Source organism: Triticum aestivum, chromosome 6B, assembly GCF_018294505.1.
Source record: "Triticum aestivum cultivar Chinese Spring chromosome 6B, IWGSC CS RefSeq v2.1, whole genome shotgun sequence".
Classification (NCBI taxonomy): Eukaryota; Viridiplantae; Streptophyta; class Magnoliopsida; order Poales; family Poaceae; genus Triticum; species Triticum aestivum.
This window is the reverse complement of record NC_057810.1, coordinates 583,751,731-583,763,188: the sequence shown is the minus strand read 5'-3', so window position 1 is coordinate 583,763,188 and position 11,458 is coordinate 583,751,731. Positions and strand designations below refer to the sequence as shown.

At 48.4% G+C, this 11,458-nt stretch overlaps 3 protein-coding genes across 3 annotated transcripts; 1 reads left to right on the top strand and 2 right to left on the bottom strand.

The window, feature by feature from the left end:
- The first annotated feature begins 652 nt into the window (after positions 1 to 652).
- LOC123138158 (uncharacterized) lies at positions 653 to 1,484 on the top strand. The gene has a single exon (XM_044558070.1). It carries the CDS (start codon positions 964 to 966, stop codon positions 1,195 to 1,197), a length of 234 nt encoding a protein of 77 aa, XP_044414005.1. The 5' UTR covers positions 653 to 963; the 3' UTR covers positions 1,198 to 1,484.
- Positions 1,485 to 1,956: 472 nt separating this feature from the next.
- LOC123138157 (actin-histidine N-methyltransferase) lies at positions 1,957 to 5,559 on the bottom strand. The gene is made up of 5 exons (XM_044558069.1): positions 5,101 to 5,559; positions 4,054 to 4,220; positions 3,703 to 3,975; positions 2,662 to 2,925; positions 1,957 to 2,513 (listed from the first exon to the last, which is right to left on the bottom strand). Exons 1-5 carry the CDS (start codon positions 5,483 to 5,485, stop codon positions 2,145 to 2,147), a joined length of 1,458 nt encoding a protein of 485 aa, XP_044414004.1. The 5' UTR covers positions 5,486 to 5,559; the 3' UTR covers positions 1,957 to 2,144.
- Positions 5,560 to 9,297: 3,738 nt separating this feature from the next.
- Positions 9,298 to 11,021, bottom strand: LOC123134494 (uncharacterized). Its single transcript, XM_044553745.1, has 2 exons — positions 10,615 to 11,021; positions 9,298 to 9,566 (listed from the first exon to the last, which is right to left on the bottom strand). The coding sequence occupies exons 1-2, from the start codon at positions 10,962 to 10,964 to the stop codon at positions 9,428 to 9,430; spliced, it is 489 nt and encodes a 162-aa protein (XP_044409680.1). The 5' UTR covers positions 10,965 to 11,021; the 3' UTR covers positions 9,298 to 9,427.
- Between the last annotated feature and the right edge of the window lie 437 nt (positions 11,022 to 11,458).

The following is an 11,458-nucleotide window of genomic DNA, read 5'->3' as shown; positions in this document are numbered from 1 at the left end:
TCGATCCACCCGCGGGCGGGTGGGCTTTGCGGCCACCCTTCGCCTCCATCGACAGCCACTGCTGTGCGGCGGCCCTTCCCGTTTCTATCCAAACCAATTCCACGCGTTCATTCATGGCTTTGCGGCTGCCGTTCCGCCCTCCCCGATCACACAACGGCCACCACATTAAAACTGACGCGTCCTTTCGCTGCCCGCAATCAACGGCGCGCCCGCACTGTCGCAAACATGGCGTATACGACTATACGTATCCGTCTGTTCCTCGGCTCCCACAGGCCCACACGCACAACTGACTGACTGAAAACAAAAACGGCACGGAAACACTCAGTTGGATTTGCACAGCTTATTTTTAGAAGACCAGTTGGATTGGATAGACGAGCTATCCAAATCGAGCTGAAGCAACAATAAAAAAAAGCAGGAGCAACAGCCGGGCAGGAGGGCACGTGGAGGACCGTTCAGCGGATAGGCACCGTCGACCGCCACAACGGACGGCAGGCGCGCGACGTCAACCCGTACACGTCGACGGACCGTGAACGGATATGCATCCCTTTTCTTTTCTTTTCTTTTTTTGATTGATTGACATGATATGCATCCCTTTTCACGAGATCGGCGAAGAAAGCGACGGCGGAAAGAGGGGGAGGTGCCGCGGATCGGGTAAACCGGGGACGGGGTTGGACACGCGGTACGCTGCGTGCGCTCGTCGCCCCAGCAAAAACGGCACGGATGTGTGGGGAACCGGTCAGGGCCCCCCCGCCCCGATCCCGTCCCGTTTCACACCGCCATACGTGGCCCCTATTTATGCGCCCCGTCTCATGCAGCGCATGGGCTGGGCTGGGTTGAACCGGTAGAACTGGTGCATTTCACATCTCCGGTCTCGTCTCGTCTCATCTCATCGGCGGTGGTCGTCGTCGTCGTCATCCGGAGGCGCGAGAAAGATCAGAAGAAGAAGCCACGTGAGGTCCGGCGATGGAGGATTCGTGGGACGAGGAAGGGCGGCGGCTGGCGGCGGCAAGGGTGGTGCACAGCCAGGTGAGGAAGATCAAGGAGGAGGAGGGCGACAAGGTGAAGGTGGACGAGACGTACCAGCAGCAGCAGCTGGCCGAGATGCGCCTCGTCCTCCGGGACCTGGGCCGGCAGCGCTCGCGCTCGCCGCTCGGCCGGGTCGGCCGCCCGGCCATCTCCATCGGCGGCGACTCCTAGTCCTAGGGCCGGCCTTGCTCTTTTTTTCCTTCTAGCTGGGTCGTCGTCGTCGTCCCCTCGGGCTCTCTCGTCGTGTATTAGGACCTCTTTTTTTTCTTTTCCTTTCTCTCTTTCTTTGGTGATCCTGTCCATCCGTGGATGGGGCAGAGGATCATCTTCTGCTGGTAATTAGGGTGTCGTTCGTTCCCATCTCTCCGTGATGGTTGTGTAAATACTTCATACTCCTATGTGTGAGTTGTCAGTCTCTTCCCTTTTCCAGTTTAGGAAACAAAACAGGAATTTTTGGATGGTGCTGCGTTTTTATTTTATTCTGTTCTATTTATGCCTGCGATTGTGGAAAGAAATTATGCATAGAGCTTTAGATTAGATTAGAGTTCTGTGCTATGGGCCTGAAGATGTCAACTCTTTCTTATCTTGCCTAAAGATGTCAACTCTTATCTGAACTATGGCTCAACAATGCCGTTCTGTTACGAGATTGCAGATTACCCGAAGAACCGGCTAATATGACACAACAGGATTAGTATTTAGTACTCCCTCCGTTTGGAATTACTTGTCACAAAAATGGATGTATCTACAACTAAAATACATCTAGATACATTCATTTCTTCGACGAGTAACTTCGACGAGTAATTCCGAACAGAGGGAGTACAACTTACACTTCTTTGTACATTCATTGCCCAGAGACTGGTTGCAGTAACTATCCCAGGATGATTTAAGATACGCCTTGATCTGATACTAACACAGGAGTAACATGTCACATGTGTAAAACGCCTCTAATATTCAGATCATGCAGGCTATACATAGTCAATTCTACTAGTTGCTTGTCAAACAATAGGGGAAATGGCAAAAGATCAAAACTCGGGATTCATCCTTATAATATATCCAGTAATCATCAAACAGAAAGATAGTTGATTGTCGAAAAGGAGTTATCACAAATTGTTAACATCCTAGGCAGTAGATTTCTCCGGAGACAGCGTCTTGATTCTCCGACTAAGATTCTGCATTATGTCGACGAGCATCAGCTTCTTCTGCAATCTAAACTGGACGGCCAGTTGAGTAGTAAGAGGGGGTTCTCCCTTCAGGACGGCCTGGTCATCCATTATCTTGGTGTGGAAGTGTTGGAGGGCAATGGCGCAAAGTGCGAGAACAGTTCGGAGCGCCGAGGCTTCGACGGTAGGGCCTAGAGGAGCTTTTGCGCCAAGCGACATCAAAGTTTTCAGATCGTGCTTACCCACAGCCTCTGGGTCAGCTGCAAGAAGAACTCGCAGCGCAGCTAATAAGCGCCCATCTACTATGTCCGGACCTCCTAAGCTGACCTGAAAGGCAGTAACCAAGTCAGGATCACCGCAAAATATATCAGGTTCAGACTCATACAGGAATACTGAACACAATAGATTTGAATTTGAAGTCTATCAAATCACAAAACAAAACAAATAAATCATAGTGGAAGAATGTGGGCAAAACCTTCAGAATAGCACCCTCTCCATGTAGATTTAGCCGTGACAAGATTTCCTGTTGCCACTTGGCTGGTGTTGAGAAGTTGGGATTAGAAACCCCTGCTGCCATGCTAGCAGCATCGAGAAGATTACCATCATAGCTCAGTTCCACTTGATCGTATGGATTCGATGTTACTACAAATCCATAATCAAGAAGATAAAAATCATTAGGGTAGCAACCATAGTTCAGTGTAACAGCAGCGTTTTGATCAATCTGCGTCTCAGCAACAACCTGCGTTATAGCACAACATACAGAACATTAGACAAAAAACACACAGCATCTTCCACAAGCAAATGCATCGCCGCATCATACAGTAAAAAACTATATGCATTGAATAAAACAGTTGATTAAATATTTGCCACTTCTGGGCAAAATATATTACTACTTCTGTAACTAAATATAAGACGTTTTAGTTAGAGGTAGTACTAACCAAGGGAACTAATTATCTCTAGGAACAGGGCAAACAACAGTCCTATCGTTGAAGTAATTACTATTCACTAAACCAATACACATGCAAGTTAATAACTGAAAAATGAATTCAACAATGACTAATGTACAGCCAGATACTTTCACTGCTGTTCTTGCAAAAAGGTAAAAACACTTACATCACAAGGACATGCTTAACAACCGCATACCACATTAGAAAGTGTATGTAAAGAATGCTAAAGAAGATATTATTACAACTGATATATGAGTATATCAGTTGTAATAACATCTTATATTATAGGACGGAGGGAGTACTAAAGAAGATATTATTAGCACATGACTCTGATGATTCATGAATGGCTAAGACGCCAATCAAGAGTACGCAAACAAAATTTGAGTTCTATGAGTGTTATGCACTGTCGATGTGTTTTTATACACAATAATTGTATCTAGTTATAGCATCAATATTTGTGAAGCTAATGCACAAATAAAGAACACGGTAACTCATTAGAGAACAGAAAAATCTGCAATTTTTTGGGCGCAACGACGACAATTACACGTGTAAGACTGAAAAGTACTTGCCTTAACTGACATATCAGGGCTCTCCACATCTCCTTTCTGGACAATCCTAGCATTCGGGCTAAAACTGTGGTTGCACATATCAACAAGGGGCAACAACATTGGGATTTCACCATGCAGACGGAATGCTCGTGAAGACGCTGCTGACATAGCCCATCCAAGGGAAGACGAGTGCACATCTTGTCCACAAAAAGGATGATCTCCTGAGGGCACAGTACCAAGCTTCTGTTTTACCTCTTTCTCAAACTCGAGAAGGAAGCGGCATCTTTTATTTATCTGAAATAGCATCAGTGAGAAAACAGACAGGAAAATACGATAAGTATCCACTTAGCGGTCGCTATAGTTCTTCACAACCTGGTGGAGGAGAGGAGCATACTGCAAGTTCTTTATGTCTTCCCCTGGAAAGAATATTGGTACGGTAAAAGTCTCTGGCAGGTTCGCGATATATGGCCACCAAAATGAATCGGATTTTGTCCTTTCTTGAAGCAACCTCAAGCCGAGTCTCATTGACCACAGTTCCTCTGTCACATGCTTACCACAAGATTCGATTTACTACTTAATAAAAGATAGTTTGCCTAGTTTTGCAGAATGGAATTATGTTCTCAAAAGAAAATACTGAATAAAATCTCCCTCATCATATACTCCTCTGTCCCAAAATTCTTGTCTTAGATTTGTCGTATCTAGACAAATCTAAGACAAGAATTTTGGGACGGAGGGAATACTAAACAGAGATAGGAAGATGTGTACATAAATTTTCCATCATGCAGATATTCCACCACGAGGTAACATCAGTTACATAGAAGGATGGGTTATAGAACAAGTTAACAACATGACAGATGAGTCCAAGCTTAAACAATTTAACATGGTAAGATAATATGGTATTCAGAGCTCTGGCTATTACATTTTTAGCTAAAAGACACAATAGACTGAACCTGGGGTCAATTAAGTTAGAACACGAAATTAATTACTAAGCATTGAACTCTTCTCAGTCTCAGCTTATACCAACTACAGTTGTAAGCTGGAGACTAATAAGTTTCACCAACCCTTAGTTTTCATATTGTAATTTCACAACTGGCTGTTTCCAACAGAAAACAGCAACAGTTTAGAGCATAATTTAGCCCATGAATCTACAACCTACAGGAGACAAAGAAATTGCATTCATCATCCATAATAAGCCTATTTTGAGTATTTTCAGAAGTTAATAATCCTACTGTTACTAGAGAAGATTTCCGATGAATCGCCCTGATGCCAAAAGAACCGCATTGTTACCAGTTATGCTCTGAATGTATTGTCGAAATGCATCTTAAGTTCGATGCATTCCCTATGACAATCACGATTAATCTACCACATTACTCCAGAACATATAACAAACCAAAGGAAGATAATCAGATGGGCCAATACCGGGGACTCGGTCGGCGAGCTGCATCAGTACTGCGTCCGCAGCATCGGCTGGGTGGCGGAGTCGTAGCGGGATGCGCCCAGGGAGATCAATGAGGACGGCTCCGGGGGGGATGACGCCGTCGGCCGCCGTGGCGGACACCCCGAGGCCGTACTCGGGGTGATCGGCCACTCGGAGAGCCGGGTGCACGAAACCTCCCTCGCGCTGCACCCACCGGAGCAGGTCCGGCGGCTGCTGCGCGATGCGCGGGGCGGTCGCTGCTGATGCGGCGGAGCAGGACAAGCTGCGGCGGCGGAGCGCGGGTGAAGAGGAGAGGAGGGCGGAGGTCGTGGACGCGAGGGCCTTCCGCGCCGTCGCTGGCGTCGCGCCCGCGGCGGCGGCGGCCATGGGGAGGCGGAGGTGGAGGCGTGCGCGCACGAAGCTGGAGGAGACAGTTTTCTTTAGATGAGGAAGACGGCTGAAAAGGTAAGGGCATCTCCGACGGACGAAGATCCCCTGCCGTACGGCACCCTGCTGCTGTTCGCTGACTCACACTTGGGCCCGCCGGAAACCTGGCCCACATGTCAGCGGACCAACGGCACTGGCCATCTCCGACGGACCATCATTTTTCTACTAAATTGGAAGCAAATTAGGGTAGGGCTTTGCATGGATTCGCACAACCGTCCCGCAAGCATTCGACAAACCTGGCCTATCCAAACCCTCTTTCTTGTCTGCACACTTTTTCGCCTGAAGCGGTCAGCGCTGCTTAACTGTCGCATTCATGCCGACCAAAAGCGGAGGTGACCTCTCACGTCGTTCCAACATTGAAGTGGCGCGCCAGCCAAGAGGGCCCTCCATCCCGGCCATTTGCCCTTCTGGTCACCGATGCCTACGTAGGCGTCCGGGTAGGCGGTGGCGGCATGAGGTGGGTAGTCAGAGCCGTCAGTGATGTGGAGGACAATGAGGAGTCGATGAAACCCACCATCTTCCGAATGGAGCGGTCCTGCTACCTCTTCAGCTTGACCGCCCTCGCCACCTCTATTGTTGCCTCCAACGCCTCGCATGTTGACTACTCCAACCCTACCCAAAGCGCCATCGGGTTTTTTCGACGGAGTCGTCGGGCGTCCATCTCCATTGTCATAAGTGAGCAGCGGTAGACCCATGGGAGGAGCCACTCCTCGTCATCGGGCACCATCGGCATCCAGCGACGGCAGCGGCGGTAGGACTGTGTGACCGCATCCGAGGCCGACGCCCTCTCGCTAGCCCGCTGCCTCTCACGGCAGGCGACGCACACCTCAGATTCAGGTGTTCGTGTCTGTGGCACCGGTGGAGCGAGGCACTAAACACCGCTGCCCTTGATGAGTAGCAGTTGGAGGGTTAGGATGGCGGCGGCGGGCCATCACTATGAGCAGGCGCACCGCGCGGAGCTTTGGGCAGTGTGGGACCAGCCGGCTCCAGCATCGACATTGTGGCAAGGAGCGGCCAGGGACATAGCACAGCCGAAGCCGCCACCTGTGTCCACCCGCAAGTGCTTCAACGAAAGGCGGAGGGCCAAATCCTCCTGATCACATGCCGCATCATGGAGGAAGGCGTCCCAATCGTCACTGCTCCCACCACCTCCATAACTGCCGGAGCTGGACAGGTGGATGGAGAGGAGGAGGGTATTGGATTGGGAAAAGGGAGGACAAGAGACGGGGAGCGGAGCAAAATGAAGTGATCTAGGGTTTGCTCCGGTTGGGTTTTTTGTGGGGACAGAGTGGGGTCATGGTGGGCCAGCATGGGTCGGGCTGACATGGCGGACGCACTCGAGCCTCCCCATATCCACCCTAGGTTTGGGTTGGATATGAGGAGTGTTGGATAGCACTGGCGTTTGGGTCCAGTTTGAGGCGTTTGACTTTCTTTTGACAGTTTTGTCCCCCGGGCGTTTGTGACCTGTTTGGGGCACTTGGCTGCAGATGCTCGAAATCCCCTAAATGTTCATCTTTGTGTTTTAAGTCCATGAGCTCAGAATGATAGCATATCAAATCTTCGATGAGTGAAAATATTCAAATGCGAGATTAATAGTTCTAGTTTAAATATTATAATCCAACTAAGTTTTCAAATAAATAGTTTAAATTGTAATCCAACTCGCACATATGTTCTAGTTGTCTCCTTTAATCGCCCATAGATGCTCAATCAAACCTTTCTTGAGCTTCTTATGAGTTGATCGGTGCCAATTTTGATGATGCATATGAACAAACTCATCAAAGATAAACAATTTCCGGTGTGGAAGTTGGATACAATCACCCATGTTCTCAAATTTCAGATCTCCTGCAACATCTTCACCCTCATCCTCCATGATCATGTTGTGCATGATAACACAATATGTCATCACCTCCCGCAAGGTCTCTGAATCCCATTGTTTAGCATATTTATGAACAACTGCAAAATGGGATTGGAGCACTCCAAAAGCCCTCTCCACATCCTTTTTAGCTCATTCTTGTCTTTGGGTAAAGTGATCTCTTTTTTGACCAACTGACTCAGAGATGGTCTCGACTAATGAGCCCACAGAGGATAGATATCGGCTACAGATGGTGGCGCATGTTCTAATGATGCCCACTGACAGTGTAGCTGGAAGGAGGAGACTGTCCTTTAGTCAACTTAGCAAACAACAAAGACCGCTACAGCATATCGATGTCATTGTGAGACCCGAGCATGCCAAAGAAAGCGTGCCAAATCCGGAGGACATGCAATACAACTACTTCAAGAATGATCGTTGGCTTCTTAAAATGGTCCTGATATTGCTCTTCCAGAGCTTTTTGGGCAGTTCTTACATCTCCAGTGCATGCAATCAAGATATCCAAGCAAACGTGGTCACCCTCTTGCATCGGACATTGCCAAGAGCCTTTTGGTTTCCACGACTGTTGGTTCTCTCAAGTATCGAGGTCCAAACACCTCGAAAGTGAGGGACGCTTCCCACGCATCCGGCGAGCCAATGATGTCTAAGAAGCGATGGAGTGCGACCTCAACCACCGCCTTGCTAGAGATGACCTCGTCACTGACACAAATCTAAAAGATATAGTTTTTTCTGCTTACAATGAGACGCATGGATCTCAAATTTATAGTGTCCCCTTTGAGGGAGTCCTGGATTAGGGGGTCTTCGGCCAGCCAGCCTATCTCTTAGGGCCAGACCGTTGGGTTGTGTTGCTAATGCTCGGTGGACGAATATATATATATATATATATATATATATATATATATATATATATATATATATATGGAGACCCTGTATCCGGACATGAGACTTGTTGGTGCCTTGGTGTGTCCTCCAAGTCAAGATGATAAGAATCGACATGTTTATCCTTTCCTTGTAACCGACCATGTGTAACCCTAGCACCCCTGGTGTCTATATAAACCAGAGGGTATTAGTCCGTAGGGGGTAGAACAACAACCATCATCCTACTAGTTTAGGGCTTAGCTCATCCAATCTCGTGGTAGATCGACTCTGTAATCCTCATATACACAAGCAATATAATCGAGCTAGATGTAGGATTTCACCTCTTAGAGAGGGCCCGAACCGGAGTAAACGCCGTGTCCCTAGTCCCGTGTTCCCCATTGACCCGAGATCCACAGCTCGGGACCCCCTACCCGAGATCCGCCGGGTTTGACACCGACACCCTTCCACCCACCCCTGTGCCGAACCAGGAGAAGTGCACCCGTTGTCGAGCGATGGAACGCTCAAGGGAGGCCAGCCCCAAATAAGCCATCTTCAGTTTGCGCCGCAACCATGCCTCCTCAAGCTAGAGGGGTCTCTTGTCTTGCGCCGCAGCAGGTGAAGAGAGATATTGTCGATGGACCGCGTGCTCCAACTTTGGAGATGGTGTGCCATGAACTTGAGGCGTGAGTAGATACGATAAAAGGGGTCTGGATCCGGCTCCTCGGAATCCCAAGCAGCAACAACTACCTCGAGAAGCAGTCCATCTTATGCCAGAAATGCTAAAAAACGTGTGGGGTGGCTAGAACAGGGCACACAATCCACAAGGAGGGAGGCAATGATCGGAGGTGGTCGAGGCCAAGCTACGCAGCCGACAGTATGGGTGCGAGACCTCTCAACTTGGCATACAGAGACCGTGGTCTTTGTGCATGAGGGTGGGTTGTCCTGCTCGTTAGACCGAGTATACTGCCGACTATGGAGGTAAATATCTCGCAGCTCCATATCAGCAACCGGCGAAACCGACACATGAAACAGGATGTAACCGACCATTATTCGAGACTGGTAGCTTGTATACATGGACGAACGGTTTAAATATGGTGGAGATTGTACCACATATATGTATGGCACATCACTAGGAGCTAGTATAATCTAATGGGTCAGCCTGGCCCGCCGCACGAGCCCCCGCTGCTGCCGGACTTTTTCGACGGGGCCTTCTTGCGGGATTTCAGGGAGCACGCCCTTTTCCATTTGATGTACAACTTCCTGCACTCATCGCTGCAGAATGCAAATTCGCCCCTGCAGAAGACAGCCAAAGAAATTGGACCATCATGTCACAGACATCTCCAAAGAATAAATTTAACCTTCTTTTATTGCAGTGAAGAAACCATGCACTTTTTTTAATATTTATTTATTTCTCTCTGGTTGATGGCAGATTGTGACAATTAAAGAAATACTCTACGAGCGTTAGATGGTAACGAGTGACAAGTTTATTGTATGATAATCAAACAACAATTCATATGATTGGGCGATTAATGTTCTTTATTTATTGCGTAGCTTAGGGGAGTATATATGGTCTCTTAGACTCTTGACGAGAAAACTAAATCTAAATCCACCCCCTAAAAAAATATAAATGCATCCCAATAATTTTATATTTTGAGACAGGACATTTCATACATGATTCGGGGACCAAAGTTAAAAGAGGACAAATTATAAAGCTATGAGCACCCCATGGATGAATAGTACATATCTCATTAGAAAATACATACGGAGTATTAATAATTAGTTAGCATGGCAGAGCAAACCAAAAATGTATCGGCAACAAGTAACATGCTGAGGGAAAAGGTTTGCATCGAACATTCCTCTAAAATACGGGAGAGCATAAGATTCATGCTATGAACCGCTTACACTAGTAGCATATCGATGTTTTGCTTATAGTAGCTAGCATTGAATCAGCATTACCTTTCAAGTGAACGAGGTTAGTAAAATTAGTACGGAGTATAAACAGGGAGGGTAACAAATTATTACTATCTTTTCATAAGTGAAAACGGATCCTGAATATGCCCCTCACATAAAACACGAGGGCAATCACGAAACCAACACAAAATCGTAAGCTGCCAGCAACATCATAAGAAGATTGGATCAGGTGCAACCTTGACGTGGAAAACGAACGAACGGCGCGGAATTCACATCAGAAAGCATCATGAGAGATTGATCGGATCCTAGCCAAAAATCACAAGGAAGCTACCGAAAAAGACAAAACAAACGCAAGGCCGAAACACGAGGATTCTACCGGACATTTCCACGCTACGACGAACAGAGAATGGGAAAACAGTGACGCTGGTACCTGTCAATGTAGGCGTCTTCGCCGGCGAGGGGTTTGCGGCAGATGCCGCAGGCCGCCAGGAACGCCGCCGCCATCCACAGCCCGGCAAAGGTGTCCCTCTTCAGATAGGGGGTGGCGCCGCCTCCAGCGCCCATCTTCACGGTGTTAGCCGACACAAAAAAGATCGGCCGCGCGCGTGCCGCCTTGTCGTCGCCGCTCACCTGGCGCACCCGCCTCGCCGCCGACGGCATGGACGCCCCGCTGACCTTCCGGCGCAGCACAATGCTCCTCGGCCGCTTCTTGAGCATCTCGTCGGACTGGGTTCGTGCCGAGCTCGCTCGCTCGCTGGTTCCCGCCCCGCATCTGTCCATCTATATTTCAGTACGGTGGCCTTTCTGTCCCAAGATTTGGAGAGAGACTGGATGGTGGTGAGAGGGGTTTTGGGGAGGAACGGGGAAGGGGCAGGGGCATAAAAAGAGGAGGAGGGCCGGCCCGGGCACGTGAGCCGTCCACTCCCCAGCCTAGACACCTGGATGCTTTTGATCTGGTGTTTTATGATATGGAATTATAGCGATTAAGGCAGTTTGTTAGAGTTACCCTCGCGCCGCCCACATGTATGTGTGCGGTAAAACCATCCGGTCTCTATCATTCCATATCGGGCAATGGTTACTCTATGCTATATGCATGATGATTTGGTTTTGCTGAGGTAGAGTGAAAAATCAACCTTTTTTAGATAGAAAATTAAACCAACCAATGTGTGATAGGCTGCGGAAACCGTCGCTATGCACTGGCCTAGATAAAGGAAATGATAGTTGACTTTTGACAGATATGTGGGCTGCGGAAACCGTCGCTATGCACTGGCCTA

What these genes read in the sequence shown, in the direction of transcription:
- LOC123134494 (XM_044553745.1), bottom strand. Translation starts at nt 10,964, where the DNA reads ATGGACAGATGCGGGGCGGGAACCAGCGAGCGAGCGAGCTCGGCACGA. An exon ending in GAAGACGCCTACATTGACAG is followed by an intron (nt 9,567 to 10,614) that starts GTACCAGCGTCA and finishes TGTCTTCTGCAG; the next exon opens with GGGCGAATTTGCATTCTGCA.
- LOC123138158 (XM_044558070.1), top strand. Translation starts at nt 964, where the DNA reads ATGGAGGATTCGTGGGACGAGGAAGGGCGGCGGCTGGCGGCGGCAAGG.
- LOC123138157 (XM_044558069.1), bottom strand. Translation starts at nt 5,485, where the DNA reads ATGGCCGCCGCCGCCGCGGGCGCGACGCCAGCGACGGCGCGGAAGGCC. An exon ending in ATGCTCCTCTCCTCCACCAG is followed by an intron (nt 3,976 to 4,053) that starts GTTGTGAAGAAC and finishes ATGCTATTTCAG; the next exon opens with ATAAATAAAAGATGCCGCTT. An exon ending in GAGAGGGTGCTATTCTGAAG is followed by an intron (nt 2,514 to 2,661) that starts GTTTTGCCCACA and finishes ACTGCCTTTCAG; the next exon opens with GTCAGCTTAGGAGGTCCGGA.